The sequence below is a fragment of the Blennius ocellaris genome (genome assembly GCF_963422515.1).
Source record: "Blennius ocellaris genome assembly, chromosome: 14".
NCBI lineage: Eukaryota > Metazoa > Chordata > Actinopteri > Blenniiformes > Blenniidae > Blennius > Blennius ocellaris.
The window spans coordinates 21091013-21110711 of NC_137663.1; the positions used below are offsets into that span (position 1 = coordinate 21091013).

At 41.0% G+C, this 19699-nt stretch overlaps 1 protein-coding gene across 1 annotated transcript in view; it reads right to left on the minus strand.

The window, feature by feature from the left end:
- Nucleotides 1-274: 274 nt before the first annotated feature.
- LOC308139572 (roundabout homolog 2-like) overlaps nt 275-19699 on the minus strand; it is a gene marked incomplete at its 3' end in the record, with an annotated part of 81885 nt that continues 62460 nt past the window's right edge. Inside the window, exons 16-27 of the mRNA XM_080509032.1 lie at nt 14002-14126; nt 13740-13911; nt 12484-12660; nt 11413-11439; nt 11210-11249; nt 8554-8681; nt 7613-7885; nt 6567-6729; nt 5962-6219; nt 5019-5218; nt 697-858; nt 275-537 (exon numbers count right to left, since the gene is read on the minus strand). Of these exons, the coding sequence (XP_080365158.1) occupies nt 275-537; nt 697-858; nt 5019-5218; nt 5962-6219; nt 6567-6729; nt 7613-7885; nt 8554-8681; nt 11210-11249; nt 11413-11439; nt 12484-12660; nt 13740-13911; nt 14002-14126 (1988 nt within the window). The remainder of the gene's footprint in view (nt 538-696; nt 859-5018; nt 5219-5961; nt 6220-6566; nt 6730-7612; nt 7886-8553; nt 8682-11209; nt 11250-11412; nt 11440-12483; nt 12661-13739; nt 13912-14001; nt 14127-19699) is intronic.

Sequence of the window (19699 nt, forward strand, 5' to 3'; positions counted from 1 at the left end):
ACTGAACTCGACACTGCACCAGCTGAAGATAAACGCTTCCAGTCAACACCACTTTAGCGAAACACGCTGCAAAAACATGCAGCACTTCTCATTGTTATTACACAAAGAGGATCTCTCACGGTACAACTAAAATGATTCCAGTCCTAATATTTATATTTCACTGAAGATTTTCCCTTTTTGAATAAATGGGCAACAGAAACCTGCCAGTTATGGCTTCCTACAAATCACATCAGATCTGTCATGTGTAATGAGAACTGATACGTCCTCCAGAGGATTACCACTCACAGTGCTCCCGTTTCTCTGTGCCGTTTGTGGAGGGATGCCCGTTGTGTGAGGGGTCTGTGCCAGGTCTCTTGTGACCCCTACCCAGGGTGGCCCTGCCGGATGATGTTGTGCCACCCCAGGACGCCATATGTTGCCGCTCCAGCGTCGACACGGTCACCATGCACTCCTCCGAGGGGTCCGACGCCGCAGCTGCCCACGAGCTGTGCATATGGGAACTCATGCCATGCAGGGACTTGATGGCCGGTGTGTGGGCTGCTGAGAGGATGGATGGAGGAAGGGGGGGGGAGGGGGTGATGGTATTTGGCAGTGGATACAGACAAGACATCATGATATAAGACCTTCTCATTGAACTTACTATGAAAGGGGACTCTTTGATATGCAACGTCTGAGAGTACTGAAGTCCAGACTTACCGTCTGTGTTGGAGTCTCTTTGTCTGGGAAGAGTTCCAACCTTGTCTGTCTGAGGTTTGTGGCCAGTAAGTGGTGCCCTCTTGTGTCCAAGGCTATGTGTGCTCGCTGCACTGTGGTCCGCTGTGCCGAAGCTATCCGAGTGACACTGCTTGGAGGCCTTACCTACAATAAGGAGAACATTTGAAACTTTCTGAGCAAAACACATGGCTAGCTAATAACAGATTAGCAAATTCTGGAGTGATCCGAATGCACAGGAACCTTCAGAAAACAGAAAGAGTGTCACAACTGAAATCCACAAAGAAGATTAATCAGTACGATTAATTACAAGATATCAGTCTTCAAAGTTCCCACGAAATTCTCTCACATATCATCATCGTCTTCTGAATAAATAAGCCGGCTAACAATTTGCCAAACCTTTATAACCGTACGAATCTGCTGTTGCCCTGCTGTGCTCAAAGATAGATCCCACTTGACAGAAATAGGAAGACTAGATACTTGCGAATAAAGTACATATTGCCCCAGATATACCTATATGAGAACAGGTGACTTACTACAGCAATGTGCCCCAAACTATATAACATTTTTCTGCAGACAGTAGATGGAAATTTATAAAAGTTTTGTGAATATTGTTCATAAATGAAAATATAGTTGAAGAGCATGCTTTTTATTTTTTTTGCACCATACGGTGCTTCAGACGCACTCCTGTTGGACACAGAAAAGAAGCCTCAAGTGTTGAATTTGGCAAGGTGATGAATAACAAAGGTTTAAAACTGACAGCAGGGATAGGCAGTTAATTGCTGTTTTTTAATGATTTGTTTTTGTTTATTTGTAAGCAGACATAAAAATAGTACTATTAACTTTGGTTCCCAGGGAGTCAACGGGATTGATTTGGGTCTTGAGCTGAAAAAAGTTTGGTGGGTCCTTTTAATTCATGTTTTATATGCTGGAAAATTTGCAAGAACAAAAATGTATATTAGGGCAGTTACAGACTTAAACAAATTAAAGTAATGCCTAAAAGTTTTTTATACTTTAAATTCACATCAAATATTCTTTAGGACAGACATTTAATGATTTTTTTTTTTTTTTTTTTTTTTTTTTACAATTCCTCAAAGCTTTTTAACAGTTACTTTGCCATTCCTCAGCATGAAAGTTTGGGAAATAGCAGATAAGAGCAGAAGGTAAAGAAATAAGTAGACTTTTTTATTTTTGGGGGGGATTTTTTAGTAGCTCGTGACACACATTGGATGATTCGATCTGCAAAATAAAAGTCAGCCAGTCTCACGATGATGAGCTTGAAGTTCATTCATTTGTCAAGAGAGGGCTTCTTAAATTGACTCAGTTTACCGACGACTTCTGCATTGATCCTTCAGATTATTTATACGTATTTTTTTAAATGATACATACTAAATAGTTATCAATTCATTTTTTTGTAGTGTAATAAAGTAAGAATATTGTTTCATTGCTACTATATAAAGACCAAAAACCAAGTCTGGTGATGATTTGTCTGTCTTTCCTATATTTCTGTCTCCTTCTATCTCCGAACCCCCACTGGAACAGCAGACTCAAAGCCACCACCTCCAAGTCTGGTTCTACAAAGGTCTCTTCCTTTTAAAAGTGAGTTTTTTCTTTCAACAGTCACTTATGTGTGCGTTTTCTCCATAAAAGTGCCTTAAAATGAGTGTGTTGTATTTGACGATTTTAATTTAATTGATTCACACATCATACAGTAAAACATACGCATTAATTTCCTTAAAATTTAGAATAACTGCTTAAAGACAAACGTCACCAATACTCATGCACGGGGTTTACAGGGAATTGTTATGCACACCTTCTTATTTTGTCCAATCAAGCATCACAGCGAAGTGTATTAACAAATGTGTAGTTGAAACTGAAATAGTTTATGGCGCTCCCTGTGGAAAAGCTGCCACCACAATGGCTTTATTCATGTTCTGATTTAGTGGACTTGAGACAGTCTCTGCGTACATCTCAACGCGCCTCGAAAATAAGAGTGACAGTTAAATATGAGTTGATAAAATGTTTGTACATAATTTTCACAGCACTGACCTGTATCGTGGCCCACGTTGGTTTTATTAAAAGTGTTGAAAACTCATATTCTCAATGCACTAGTCAGCTTTAACCTATCAAACAATGGAGTCTAAAAATGGTACAGTTGTGTCCCTCTGGGACAGGCTATCAAATTTCCCTCTAAAGAAACACTTTCAGAGAGAATCCTATTTATAAATGCATCAAACCTTAAATGTCTTCAGCAGAGCCCTACTAAAGTTGTTAAAATATTCTATGTTATGGCTTCGATGTCTATCTAAGAATGACTTCAAATACCTATAAAAATCTAGTCTGAACATCTTCCAATTATAAAAAGGTACGGACGAATCAAACGTGAATTTTTGAATAATTCGGGGCCCATAAAACTGTCACTTTTGACCAACTATAGTTTTTTTTTGTCACCTTTAAGTATCAATCACCTTCACTGCTTGCTAATTGGCCATGTCATATCCCAAAGGATGAGATTAACGTGTGCGGCGCTTGCATGCATGCGATTAACTGGTCTATTGTTTTCTGTAGTGTGTCAATAGGTGATATTTCAGGAAGCCAACAGCCTGTACAGTGTTTTCAGCCTCTGTGGAACAAAAACCTATTGGCAGAAAATGTTGCTATTAATTTGCACTAAAACATTAGTTTGAAATAAATAAGGTTACAACCGCCGGAGAATTGTTGTTCAAATGTGTGTATCCATAACTTTTTAATAAAGAAAAAAAACACCTTTCACATGTTAAGTATCATTAAAACCGGGAGCATCTTGGTTGATAACAAGTTGAAAAACTACCCCTTACTGCAAATCTATTTATCAAGATAACTCAAAGTCTCCAGGTGATTTAAATCACTGCAGTGAGAGTACTGACAGGAACTCGCAGGAGAGATCAGATTCCTCCCACCTTGGCTTCTCTTCGCTGGCTTACTGTAAAATCAGGCCCAGACTGAAATTCTCCCTCTAATGTACAGAGCTCTTAATGACCGAGCTCCATCATAACCTAAAGAGCTGATAGCACCATATTGTTCCATCAGAACGCTCTGTTGGCGGAGCTCGGGCTTATAAGGAGCCTCCACAGCTTCCAAAAGGAGAATGAGGGGAAGCAAAGCTTTCAGCTATCTGCCTTCTTCTTTATTTGTAATCAGCTTTGTTTTCAGATCAGGATGCAGGCATGCTCTCTACATTTATGACCAGGCCCCAAACGTTTGTCTGACGTTACGTTTATCGTTTGGGCTGCTTGAAGTCACTCTGGATTGTATTCTTGGTTTGGCTGCTGTAGGTTTTGCCAGCCAAGATGTCACCTTCTGTTTTCACTCTCTATGCATGCACCATTGCTCGTGTGTCTTTCTTCTGCAGTCAATGCTCTCTCCTTTCTGTACTTTCCTGCAGGTTTGACTGACTGTAAGCTAGACGTTTCTGATGGGTGTTTCCAGTTCCCATCAGTCCACACATATTTGATTGACAGATTGCCGTATGTTGTTCTCTGTCCTGTCTTTTCCTTTTTCTTACTATTTTTCCTACTCCACAGCTCGTGGAGTAGCAGCTGATGGCTGCCACCACTGAGTCTGGTTCTGCTGCTGCAGTTTACTCCTATTTATTTGGAGTTTTCACTCTCCACCATTACTTCCAATAAACTAAAACTGAACTAACATTTTTCAGCACTTGAACCAAACATTTTATTTTTTTGGGGGGGGGGGTTAAATTGTGTACTGCAAAACTCTCCAGTGCCAATTAGATTTACAGTGGCTACTGTCTCAAATTTTCTATAATCCTCTTCAAGATTTGATCACTTGTATCCATTATTTTTGAAGGGAAGATATTCAATCTTAATCAATTTTAAATTCTAAATGTAACCATTTCTAGTCTATTAGTAATGACCTGATTAAACAAAACAAGTAAGATTTTGTAAAACAAATATAAAGAGTAGAACTATATAAATGTCACATCTTTGTTCTCCTCTCAAGAACAAGTGTCCTTTTGTCTGTTTTTGTTTTATTTGTTATTTTAAGATTGCTTTATAATACAGTTGTATATTTGTTCATTCATTCAAGCTGCATTAGCAATAGTAATACATTTAAATAAGCTTTTTCACCCTAATGATGAACTCAAGACTTCTGTAAACCTCTTTCATGGCTGTTTATTGTCTTCTATGTTATATGAATACATGTTAAAATTTCCCATCACCTATGATATTGGCTATTAATTTTCTTACATGTTTAACAGGATGTAACCATGTTGTCTTGCACTCATGATTATTTGGTCTGATAATTACCCGAGCCATCAAGGTTGTCCACACTGTGACCAGGTGTGTATTCGAAGCCGCACAGATTCTTTGAAACCACTGCGTATCTCTCGTCCACGTCCTCGTCCTCTTCCTCCTCAGAGAGGAGAGTGGCTCCCAGATCGGAGCCCAGAGTACTGGACATGAAGTCCATGGGGCTGTTGGAGACATTTGGACTGCTCTTCATGTGCCTAGTTCAAATGTAAAAAATATATTGCATATTAATAAACGGGTGGATTTTTAAAAAGCAACGTCTGTCAGACAATGAGTGGGGAGAAATACTGCAAAATTGGTTGATATTTAACAGAGTGGAGATGCAAAGTGTAGAGACTATGAATGCCTGGAGTGATTTTACTGATTACTTTCTCAGCACTGGTGTGTGTTGTGTTAACACAATGGAGTTGTAATTGGACTGGATAAAGGATATCTGGATGGGCAGGGCTGTCACCAACATGCCTGTTATCTTGTGCACAGCTGTCCTCCAGGATGGCTCACATCCCACCATAGAGGAGATGCATGGATAATTACTAACTCTATTTACTGATGTCAGAATAGCATGTAAGACTAAACCTACTCATTACCCTTCCAACACATGTCGCCACTGACTTGTCAAGTTTTACGAGGCGCCATCAAAGGTGTAATCAATGGAGAGATGTTTTTATCGCTTGCGAGGCGTGCGGCCAGCAGGTTTTGGGTGACACGTGTAAATACTGGCATTATAAGATGCTCTAACGTTGGTCATTGATATGCAAAACTCAAACGATGAACAAAATGAAATGAATACAATTACAGGCATCTTTCTGACTGTCCAAAAGCAAACATTTGACAGAAAATTGCAATGCCTATACTGACAGTATAAACAGTATAGTGCTTTTAAATATTTAATACACATTTTTCTTTTCTGAACTCAGTAGAAAAGATATAGGATCCTCACCATGCTTGCTTCGCCACCTCATACTGGTAAGCTCTGGTCAGCTCATCCAGGTGGGCCTGCAGAATGGACTGCATTTCATCATGGTGTGCTGAACTGAGAGAGGAGGATGAAGGCTGGCTGAAGGTAGCTGTTGCAGGCGATGATGATCGTCCTCTGAGAGGAGGAGTGGGACCTCTCTCTTGTTCTACCTCGCTGTCAAGAGCTGGGTGCCGGTACGTCTGCATGGACATCGGTGGGGCCCAACTGTTGCTGTCGTAGCTGGTGGACCAAATTGTTGTTAGGTTGTTTACCAGCTGTCTTATTACAAAGGAAAAATTCAACACATGTTGAAATATTCATAAGCTAGTGGAGATTAAGTGCCTGCTCTTTGCATACATTTCCCATTGACATTGATTTGTCGGGTTTTTGCATGATGTTGCTAAAAACCAAGTCCACACAGATCAAAACATTGTTGAGATGATGGTATTTATTTTGACTGAATTTGAGCTCTGTTACAAACGTCGCATGCGTGCACAAACAGGTGGAGAACGTCGTCGCTTGTCTCTCTCATCGTGTTTGTGTACTTGTTTCAAGGCAGAGATTGATGAGATATGAATGTATCGTACCCTGCTGCATGATTCTCCTGGGGGTAATGGTCAAGGTCAACCTCGGTACCAGGGAGAGGGTGCATGGGTGGTGGAGGTAGAGGCATGTTAGCCCAACATGTCCCATTTGATTTAGATGTTTTCGTTCCACCCTTCGCCTTCTTTTTCTTCCCAACCTTTGCACCTGGGGGAGGGTATAATTGGAAGAATGTTTAACCTTCTCTTTACAACACAAAGATGCCACTCCATACACAGATTTTTAAGTTGGCAGTACACACACACACACACACACACACACACACACACACACACACACACACACACACACACACACACACACACACACACACACACACACACACACACACACACACACACACACACACACACACACACACACACACACACACACACACACACAGTTTTGAAAGCTATCTTCTATCTTTCTCTGCTATCTGAACTTTCTCAAACCTGTCTCCCACCTGACGTTCATTATGTCTCTTTTCTGTATGCTGACAGCACATTAGGACTTTTTCTAAATGTTGACATTTCTTAAAGAGGCATCAAAACCTGCAGCAAAATCACTTTAAGTTGCTTCCATACAGCTTCCCCACTTGCTCGGCTTTATCTCGGCGAAGCCTGACATTTAGTTGAGCACACAGCTTATTATGCAACACCACAAAAGTACAGACAGAAATGCCTCCATGACTTTACCAAATGTATATGAGCTAAATAATGATTTAAAAATAAACAACTGAACACTGAGGGATTTTTCTGCCACCACTAATCAAATTAACCCAAAGAAATGTGTCATGATTGTGTGACATTTCTGGGCTAGATAAGCTCCCAGGGGAGAATGGTGATGAAGACAGAAGAGTAATTAAGAACATTATCCTAAGGGTCCATTTTTAGTGAATATGTAAATAAATTTCCCCCTCTTTTTCCACTTTGCTCTTTCCCTACTGCTTGTAGTAATTTCACTGGGGGGGCGGGATGATGATCCATAGAGACTCAATATGAATTCACAGGAGTGCAAACAGCAAATCAACAAGAAATTGAGATCTCACCATTGCCAGGGCGTCTATCAGTAAGTGAGTATCCCAGGTTTGCGATTTCCTGCTGGGCTTGGAGAGAGGCCTTCCAGCGGGGATCTGGGCGGTCCACCGCCAGCTCGTGGAAGCTGTTGGACTGCAGTATCTGGGTGGTGGCATAGGGGGTGGGCTGACTGCCTCGCGCTGGGCTGCTATAGCCTGCTTTCCCCATGAAGTCAATACTGCTGTAGATGGCACCGTCAGACAGCATGGTGCCCGTTTTTTCCACCGCTGCAGACGGTAAAACATCTGAGAGAAAGGCGAATGAAGACGGAGTGAAGAGGGAAATGGGGAAAAAAAAGGCATCATGGAGAGATAAGTTGACATGAAGTTAACGATCTTTAAGGTCATTAACACTCCCTGCTGCTCTGGCACTCGGTAATAGTTAAATACAGGTCTCAAATGGACTTGATATAAATGAAAGTGATTATCAACAACTCTAATTAGCATGCAACACGCTGTGGGAGCTTGGTGGAGTGTTCACTAGAGGGATACTCACACAGTGCTAACCTTCAGCTCCAATGTCTTGCGTGCATAAAGCCGGCAGATCACCGGTGCAGTTTTAAGAGCATGCAACCATACAAATACCAACCTGAAATGGACTATCAATTCCTATTAATCAGTGTGTGTCTAAAAATGGACAATGGCAGTGCATGTCAGGAAATAACAAGTGAGAAGTCTATCCGAACACCACACATTTAAGCAAAATATCAGGCCTGTCAAATCAAATTAGTAAAATATAGCCCTCAAAGGCTGTTTTAATTTGTGTGCGTGTGCTAAGCTGGTGTGTATATGTGTGTGTGCCTCTTTGTGATGTACTGTCACTACACATCCCAGAGGATGAACATCAAAACTGTCCAACTAGGCATCGCCAAAGCCCCGTCCTTCCCCGCCCCAGCCTGTTTGTGTTTCCTTACCTCCTCGGCCAAAGTTGCTGCCGCCCTTCGGGCTCCCTAAGCCCCCGTTAGCTGGGAGGCTCGTGGAGGGCCAGGAGTCGGCCAGCCAGGGAAGGCCTGGATCTCCCGCTTTCAACAGCCCCGGACGGCTGCGAGAAGTTGAAACACAGGGATGGGAAAGGTGTGGAGGAGGGAGAGACAAAGAACCGGTGACATTGTTAAACGTGCAGCGAGCCCCGTTAACTGTATTGCTCATTTTCTTTGCGCTGCATCAACAACAAATTGATGTGAGAACTCATTCAGCATATTCTCGCCTGTGGAGCAGCCCGGTGCACGGGCAACAATAAACAACAGAGAGACATAAAATGGCGAGTCTATAAATCAGACTTCTGCCTCCCCTTAACTCCACCACCCCTAACTCTCCCCGGAGAAACAAGGCAGGCCTAAATACACACTAAATCCACTTTAGAGCCTTAGCACAACAGAAATTTACATTTTAAATTGAGAATCATGGACAGCCTCTGGCAGATCAGCTACACAGGCGCACTGTCTCCATGGCAACAGAGACAGCAAAAGCCCATTAGGTGGTTTAGGAAAGCTACCGTGTCATTTTGTCTTTGTGAAATACAACGGTCATGAATACAAGGCTTTGACTTCAAGGTAGGAAAGTTGTGGGCAGCGATTCAGGGAGGAAAAAAACAAAACAAAACAGTTTACAACCCCTTCATACTAGCCGCCATAAAAATGGCAAAACAGCCACATGCCTGCACATTAAGCAAACGCGTCCTGTTTGCATATGTTTACTTAACATGCAACTCCACAGTGCATTTTCCACAGAGGCTGATTTGCCAAGAGCCCAGGGAATTGTTCACAGCTGACTTGATGATGGCTCAAAGGTGTTCAAACAATTACGTCAATAATTTCCATTTTAAACAACCCAGCACGTACACAAGCACGCGTGTGCACACACACACACACACACACACACACACACACACACACACACACACACACACACACACACACACACACACACACACACACACACACACACACACACACACACACACACACACACACACACACACACACACACACACACACAAAACAAAACAAAGAACACAAAATGGTTTATTTTTAGTTTTATTACTGGTAGCATTTGTTCTAGCTGCGGGCTTATCTGCATGTTTCGGTGCAGGGTGTGATTTTGGGGTGGGGGAAGGTTTTAGTCTAGCTTTATAATAAAACAGGATTAAGTAGAGGAAAACACCATATTTATTTAATGAAAACACACAAATTCGAACTAAATGTAACTGCCTTGAAAACAAATAAGCCCCAACTGTGGCTCTTACTGGCTGTAAAGATTTATCGGACCCTTTTAGGTAAACGTTAGTAAATGCTTCTTTAATTATAGATGTTGTGATACTTCTTAGTATTTGCCATCTTTTTTTTAATTTCTTCAGTTCTTTTTGTAACTCCCATGTCCCATATTGCACTCTTTTCTTAGCCAACTGCTGCTAATTTCCTCTGACAACACTTCTAATTTGGTTTATTTGCACTATCAACTTTTCTACATCACAACAAAGGCAAACTTTAGATTTTAAATTTAAAGGTCATTATGCCACTATTGTTATAGATTTGACAAATGTACAAGTAAATACTTGTTAAAATGTATCCAAAATCCTACCTATATACATAACTGTATTTTTAGTTCCACCTCTGGTGTGTTTATTAACCACAACAAAAATGTGTTCGACACCTCTGCTTTGATTAGATCTTTAGTAAATTAAGCCCAGTATCTTCTATCGTAAAATACATTCATCTAAAGATCAATACTAACACACAAAAGGAGAGTGTGATTTTAAAATTAATAACACGAGTTTTACTCGTGATAGTTGACAGGACTTCTTTACGTAGATTTAAAATCCATTTACTTGATGTCTGTTGTGCGTTGTGCTGTGTGCCAGTAAAGTCACTCTAATCACTATGAGAAGGTAATAGATTTTAAAACCATTCGATAAAAATAAGTCTGCCAAATGGCTCAGGTGTAACAATGAGCAGAACAGAAATGGGTGAACATGGAACAATAAAAAAAAGGAAAAAAAAAAGATTAAATCCACTCTTTGTGATGTGAATTCACCTTTTTCTCCTGTTGTTTCAGCAACACTTTGATATTCAAAGGCTGGCTTCACATTGGGCATTTTGAGCAGGCGGAAAATTCTCTTGGCCCCTGACTAGAGTCTCAAGGTCCAACACTTTGTTCTTCCATCTTCACATACAATCCGTGACTGTGTACATTTTGCCAAGCCTTTTAAGCAGAGCATTCATCGGCGCTTCTCCTGTGACCTCTCGCCGTGCCAGCGGTGAACTGAGAACCAGCCGGCGAATAATACAGCTGCCCACCTGCATTAATTGGTAGTGCTCACTTCAAAGGCGTGATTAATGATTTCATCAAGTGAACACCAATGCAAATCGTACGCCGATACAGTGTGAATAAGCCGGGGAGGAGAACACATATGCAAATGCCATTCATCACGGGAGAACTCTTCATTTTGGGGTTTCACAGTGCGTTCGAGTTGCTGAGGTTTCAGACGGCGCGATGTGCTGTGTGACACTGAGACGCCAGCGGGGGAGCTCAAGCTGCGATTTTCTGTGCTTTGATCAATTGAATTCTCACCTTCCATTTCGGATCAGGCCTCTGTCTCTTTGGAATGTAACTAGTAGGAGAAAAGAAGAAGAAGGGAGCAAAATTTGTAATTTGTTCAGTATTGTATAGTAGATCTATCAAAATGACTGACTGGTACGTTTTTGCTGTCAAGAATGCATGTAGCATAATTACTGTCGTATTTCTTTATAGAAAGGCGTCACATTCATGCATACCTGCTCGGGTAAAGGTGAAGGACTGAACTACAATTGGGAAAGAGAAAGAGAAAGAGAACATGCATTACAAAGACTATATCAGGTGTCAGCAATTACAGGTATACATTTTCAAAGATGAAGCCACACTGTCATGCTCAACTAAGCGATATATTTTTCTTTCATTTTTGCTTTGCTTGTTCAGCCATCACTAATGATATGTCAGGGTGGATGGGGTTTTGATGAAACTTGGAGCAGTGATGCATCTCACCACTACAATCTGTGTTTTGTTTTTTTTGAATTACATTGATTGATTCGAGGGGTAAAGTTCAAATGAAGGTGGCACTTTTGACCTGGGTGTCAGCCTTGGGGTATGTTTTGATAATACATTTTTGAGTGTTAGATTAGTTGAAAGAAAAAAAAGTAGAGATCAAAAAGCTTATATTATCATTTAACAAACACGACACCTCAAATCAACTGAGAAAACAAAAGCATCACTTGAAACACATTCAACGTTTTCAAACACAACCAAATAAGAAAATGGTCTTCAAAACAGAAATGCGATGCTTTGATATTACAGTCCCTGGTTTGTTTTGAGAGAAGGGATCAGAGAAGCAGCACTCAATCATATAAATCCCTATTGAATTAGGAAATCACAGAGCTTTCTCCCAAAGTCACTACAATGATTGCTGCGATACACATTATGATAATTGCACACAGCTATATGCTTGACTCTCAGTGGGATAAAGGAATATTCCATACCTCAACCCAGACGTGGCTGGTGTTAATGTGCAAACAACACCGGCTATAGTCTGATAATGGAAGAGGATGTTAAATTACTTATCTTGCGTGAACGTATTAGGGTGCCGAGGTTTGGTGCTGATGGAACTCGGCATAGTTGATGCACATCAGTGCACAGTGAATTAAAGTAAATAGGGCCTATTTCCATCTGCACTGAATATATTTTCTTTGTTCTGCATTTTAGCCAGCTCAAATGGAGTCACATCTGTGGACGACATCAGCTTCCACTGGAGAGGGCCCTGTCGTGTGTTGATGGAAAACCATGTAAATAGCCACCCCCCCCCCCTCTTTTACCTGCATAGTTACTAAGTCCCTTCCTTTTTTTTCTCCTCCAATACAGCCAGGCACTGAACCCCATGAGGACAATCCAGCAAGCCCCTCCCAGCCCGGCGATGAAGGCCGGCTGCTTCACCACATCGGAGATGCTATTGTTTCCGTCCGAGCCCGTCATCACATCCCTCAGTTCTGCACCTGGATGCACCGCAGTTACACACACACACACACACACACACACACACACACACACACACACACACACACACACACACACACACACACACACACACACACACACACACACACACACACACACACACACACACACACACACACACACACACACACACACACACACACACACACACAGTATATTTGCATTAAAGAATGAATACTTGAATGAGAAGCTGACTTAGTAATAAAACAGTTCAACAAAAACCTTATATTACATTAAAATTCTCAACACAGGAGACATAGAGAGAGATAAAACAACAATATATTAAACGTCAAGATCCATGTGCTTTAGATACAGCCAAAATTTGAGACCATAACAACACGGTGAAAAAAACCCCCAACCGAGTAAAAAAAAAAAAGGAAAAAAAAAAAACAAATAAAAAAAAGCATCAGTGCATCCAATATAAAGTTAATCAATTCAGCAGTGCACTTATCAACTTGAGCTGCAAGACACGAGATTGACAGAGCAGCTCTGACAGAGTTTGATTTTCTGTTGCAGCTACTGTGCTGTGAAATTAGATTCACAGTCTCCAGCAGGAACCACCCCCCCATCATTAAGCTTCAGACTACAGGCCTGTTTCCCTTTCTCTCTGCGTTAAGGGTGTTATTATATATCAGTCAAAAGTCATAGATGAAGAGCATCTGGCCAGGGCTCCCATATTGATTCGCGGCTTATATACTCTGGGCATCCTTTAGCCATTTCATAAGATGCAATAGACTGATAAGCTCTAACAAAAACACTGTCTACTTTGTTAGCGCCAGCTGCCCACATATTGAAAAGGATTGTTGATATGGCTAACAGTACTTGGCACAGTGTTACCAGACACTACACTTAATGAACCACTATTGATTTCTTTATGGACGTCGTGCGTTGTAAAGCACAATCTTCTTTCTTCAAGCGTGATAAATTGATAAATCTTTTCTTTCTTTTTTTTTTTTTTTTTTCAGACCCCCAGTCTGTAATCGAGACCTCGGGTCCCCCATTATGAGGTCATTTTATTTGGCTCCAGGTTTGGTCTGTGTGCGTGAGAGTGGATTACCCAAGATGATGAGTTGGGGTTTGCTCTTGACCCCCACCCCGGCGCTGGTGCTTGCAGCCACCTCCACGTGGTACTGCACTCCGGTCTGCAGACCCCCGACTACCACTGAACGGATGGTTGCATCCACAGACTTATTGACGTGAAAGCGGGTTTCATTGGCCAAACACCAGATCTGACAGACACGGAGAGTTGCAGACAGAACTCGGTGTAAATTCATAATGTACACAGCTGAAATATTCAGTCTGGAAGAGGTTGAGCATACCTTGTACTCCTGGATGATTCCGTTCTGTTGGTCGGAGGGAGGGGGGTCCCACGACACACTGATGGATGTGCTATTGTGGTTTCCCACTGTCAACACTGTCACTTGCTGTGGAGACGCTCCAGGTGCTGATGGGTCAAGAGAGTAGAAGAGATTGAAGAATATACATGACAAAAATAAATAAATAAATAAATGAGTGGGAACGATTTGTATTTAACAAGGGGAGAAACTGTTTTTCTATGTTATCAAAAAAAAGGGGGGGGGGGGGGGTTGTCTTCACTCGCTATGTTTTCTCCAAACAAAAACAGCAGATGGCTGCTGGAGCCTTTCATCTCAATTTTTCCAAATAATTTCAGATAGCCAGGATGCACTAAGATAAAACATTCAAACAAACACCAAGTTTCAGATTCCAGTACTTTACACGCTGAACATTTGAGGTCCATTTGAGTCACAAAAAAACCCCCAAACAAAATGACCATTTCATGCAGATCAGAAAATTCAGATATGAGCAGAAACTCCATCCGCCAAGAAAAAAAGTAGCTGAACCCAAAAGCTAATAGGACTTTCATTATGGATTAGCACCATTATGACCATGTGAAAATGCTTCCAAAGTAGCCACATTCAATTTTGCATATCTTTATAGGAATGAGAATATTCAGCTACCATGTCCTATAATGAGGGCTTTTGCAATGGTTTGTCACCACAAATGTGGTGCCTTAGGGTGCCAAATTCCAGCTTCCCTTTTTAATAGGTCATTTTAAAAAAATGTACCAAACAGGCCTGATAACCTGCATGGGACAGATCAAAGATTTAAAGACACTGCAGGCTGCGGGAGGCCGAAACCAATGTCTATGCAACTGAGCAAATCATCATCCCTCTCTGAATAGACGAGCTCTGGGCACATAGTTTCTCACGATTCCCATTAAAACTATCATTACGTTCTGACTGAGTGGATGAAATAACTACTCTGAACCCAATTAAGGAGCTGCAAAATAATAATGCTAACCGCAGCGTGGCCATATAAGCAACGGATTGAATTTCCAAAGCTGTGCAGAGAAGCCAAAGCAGGTGGGCCATTGTCTGGGCCAGCGAGGAACATGGGTACTGCGAGTTAAATTCTCCAGATGGGCTTAGTTCTGCAAATGGGTGACGAGGAGCGCATACAAGTGCCGAATGTCTCACAGAGACAACACAAAGCAAAGTATACAGTGCATGTTGTGATCAAATGCTGAAACGCTACATCAGAAGAATGGCTGGAAGCATCTGTGCCCGTGCCGACACTGACCTCTCCCAGTCTCCTGACATCTGGGAAGCTCATCTGATTCACATTGTAAAATCAAGCAAAACAATATTTTTTCGCGCATAAGCTGGACAGATAAAACAAGTCTCCCTGTAAGATGTGGCTTGTAGAACAAGTCTTTAAACAGCTTGGCAGTACAAATGAATTAAATCAAGCGCTGAAATGTAATTTAGTTTTCATTAAGTTAACTGAAATGATTCAAACTAGTTTGAATGATCTCGACTTTCTGTAGCAATTACAGATGATCCCAGATGTACTGTCCACAAACTGAGAACATGCACTGTTCAGCAAATGATTTATTTAAAGACAAGCCAGCTAAATATAAAACTCAATATATTATCTAACACCATTGGGATGGATTAATGATGAATTAATAAGAAGGCACACAAATAACTTATTAGTTCTTGTTTAATGCTCTAACCTCTGACAGGATTTAGCATGGGTGCTTTTGATAACCATAACTCGTACTCCGTTTGTGTTAATTAATTTAAATATTACGAGAAAGCAGTAAGAAGGCAGATAAATGCAGCTTTGTCCCCATATACTAGTTATTACAGTGGTACATGATTTTCTCAGTATCCATTCATAGACAAGATTCACCATCAGGTCACAAATTTGTCAGAATCAAAAACACACCAATATTCAATACCTTGCAGTTACTTTGGACAATGCTACATCCATAAAATCAAAAATAAATCTGGTAAAAATGTAGGCAGAATGAAGTAGACTGTGCTCAACAAACCACATTTCCTAAAATCAAACCATAATCAAAAATCTGTTGAGGGAAAAGCAAACATTCAAACGAATATGTCCCAGAGAACACAGATTTCAAGACAGATCCGCCGCTTCATGAATCTACCAGCCAGGAACATTTTGTTTATCCATTTTATTTGTTCCTTAAATTTGATTCCTCAAAAGTACAAATACACAGATGTTCAGTCAGTGAGCTGCAATATCCAGATGTTGTTCTTTTGCACCGGCACAGACAGAAGAAAATAATAGTCGAGCTTTCCATGAGGAAATACGGTGCATATTGAAATCCTGCGAATGCCAGGTAAAATCTCATACCCCGATTTACAATATTATGTTTTCCTCAAGAGTGCAGCGTGCAGTGCGAACTTACACAAGCAATAAAAGCAACGTGGGGACATTGGCCACAAAAATATGTTTTTAATTTCATGCAGCTCTACAATCATACCCGGTAGAGGCTTTAACTCAAATCTGTATATATTTCCAATTAGCTGGTGAGTGTGGACCGTCATGCAAGAAACCCCCCACTTCTCCAGATGTTACTTCAGGGGTGCTGTTTCAGCAAACAGATGGAGCCTTCTCAGCCAGTCAGATGTTTGCATTAGCAGAAGCCAGGAACCATTAAGTGTACTCGTGCATTTTCCGTATGTACCAAAACATTCCCCGAGGACGAGTAATGGCTACAATACCAGTAATGACTCAAGAGTTACATCACTATAAATGGTCAGCGCAGGAGAAAAGGTCAAAGATTACATTCTTATCATTGTGACTAATACTTACATTAAGACCGATGAAGATTGTGGCTAAAGAGTGAATTAAAGCAATTAATGTTTCTGATGTATGAGGGAATATTTCACCTTTTACTCACAGCTGTGCAATTAAACAAAAGGCACTTAAGCTGCTTAATGTTCTGCGATGCAGGATACAGGGAGGTAAACATAACCTGTTATGCAAATGGATGCATACATTATGCTAACCACCATGAATATTCACAAACATTTCTATGTCAACACGTCTGTGTGCAATGTGAGATAAAACTAACTGGTCGAATCAGAAATGCCCACATTGGTAGAAATAACAATTGTAGCTGAATTCATTGTTTATAGCTTACTTTAACTCGGTATAAATGCCTACACAGTGTGGAAAATAGTTCCTAAAATGTCACAGCTGATTAAATCGAAAGCTCTTTTATTAGAAAATGATGAGTCGGTTCGAAGAACAAATTGGATTACTCATTGACTCTTTAAATTAAGTTAAAACACAAATACAGGTCATTTTGGCACTCGCTGCTGTGAAAGCTTCACGTTGACTGATCAATGTCTTTATTATCAGACACCTTGGATGCAGAGCGTGAAGTGTTTGTTCCTCTGTCTAAATGGCTGATTCAAATTTAACATCTTGAGGTTAATTAAATTTGTACTTTGAGTTAATTTAACTTAATTTAAGTTTATTAGGTTCATTTAGCTTAACTTCCCCAGTTTGACAAACGATGTGTCTCTTAAACCAGCAGCTATGTTGCCAGCTGCCGCTGCACATTAGACGATTAGAAGATATTGTCAGCTGCCGTGCCAAATATGTTTTCAGCAGTGCATTTCGCTCTACGTGTATCTGACTTTCAAATCCGACATGGAAGGCATCTGAACTTGGTTCTCGGTGCAATATTTCATGTCTGCATCAACAGGACCTGAGTGGATTGGTATTTGAAGCTGGGCCAGTGATAGTCACAGTCTACTGAGCTTTCTCTGTTGTAATGCATCATATGCTGGAGAGTAACTATTTATTATTGTGCACAAGACTCATTAAGTTATTTCAGCAATTGCGGTGGAAATAAAAAATGTTCCAGTAACAAGCCTGTTCTTGTAGACAGTAATTCAGGTGTCACTCTGTGAATTGCTAATATTCTTGAAATCACTGGAGTATTAAACATTAGAGCTGAGCAGCTAAATTAAAGATACAACTCTAAATTTAAGAGGGCCTGCAATTTTTTTCCACTTGAACTGTCGTTCCCCGAACTGTCCCTCCAATATTTAAGTTTGGATTTCAGGCAAATTGTGAAAAGTTATGAAAAGGGAACAAAGTCTGATGATTTTGCAATCTTCTTGCGATAAGACACCTTAGGTTTCATCTTCACACCACATCGTTTCGTCTGATTTGCTATGAGTCTTGGGAGAAAGCCTGGGGATCCTACAAATGACAGTGACAGCACCTCTAACCTCTGACCAGCCACCGTCACTGCGGGATTGTAAGGATCATTAGTTTTAATACACAATGTTTCCCCTAAGCAGTAGATGCTTTGACATCTATCACCCCTAAGAAACCCTCTGAAGGGGCTTCACAAAGGCAGCGGCACATTCTCAATCTGCCTTTGATAGATAACAAGTGTTTTTTCTTGGGAGGAGCACATTCCCTGGCTCTGGAGAATCACTACATCAAGCCAATTTTTTTTCCAGGACCATGACACCTCATTTCTTGGATCCTAAGTAACGAGAGCATGTTCACCGGTCTGCAAAGACCTACACTGATCCTGTGTGGCCATTTTAATTGGGCTCCAGTGAGGTGAGCTTCCCGTCCTCCTCTAACTTTATCCCCAGCTCTAAGTGCGTCCTTTATCTCCTGCTGGGAGGGAGATGCAATGCTGTGATACTCTCATCATCAAACAAAGATGCTTTGGGCGAACGTTTTCTTTTCAGCATTAATGGCGTCAGGATGACTTGATCTCAGTGCATGTTTGAGCAGTGATGCAGAGGTAGAAATACATGATGATAAACCTTTGTTCACGCAGAGGAGAGCAGCTTAAAAGATTGACTACTGAGAGTATGAACAACAGTAACATTAAGTTTTATCTTCCACGTGAGCCAATTGAGTCTGCCCATGATTTACATTTATCTCTATTGTAAGGTATTGTGAAGCTCAAGCTATGGGCTTTGAACCCAACACTAACCTAAATACTACTATAGCCTACAGATCACAAAGTCAAGGAAGAACTTGTATGATTAATCTACACAATTCAAAGTATGACTATGTCACAATTCAAATTTATGTATGTTTGCCATACATACATAAAAGAATAATGCTTCAAGTTCAACACGCTCTCAAGTTTGACTTGTTTTTGTAAAGGTGATATCTCATGGAAGTCTGGAAAGAATGTGTTTACATTCAAGGTGTAGCTAGCCTTCTGTTGACTTGGTAGGGCCCAGCCTCCATGGTCAGAATAAAGTAGGTAATGAACAATGGTTGAATGAATGGCTTTTGTCAGAGGTATAGGCAATGAATGATTTGCAGTTCCTGTTTTCAATGACGCAATCACGCAATGTTATATACTGTATATATTTATAAGGTCAACATAAGAATAACCTGTGTTTGATTAATTTGTTTTCTTGCACAATCAGAGAACAGAGACAGACACTTAGGGTGTGTTGTTGCCTATGAAAATTGGGAGTGCGTATGCATGTGAGTAAAGAGGGGGTCATATCATGCATGTCCGGACAGAAACATGGCAGCAGGGGTCCACAGAGGAGCAGAGAAAGAGTTGCGCTGATGTCAAAGGAGACAGTTTCTGCCCTCCCCCCTCCTGCCCACCAGCCCACAGAGGCCTGGGGTTGTCATAGAACCCCACTGCGCTGTCTGGGAGACCTGTTTTCACACACAGGG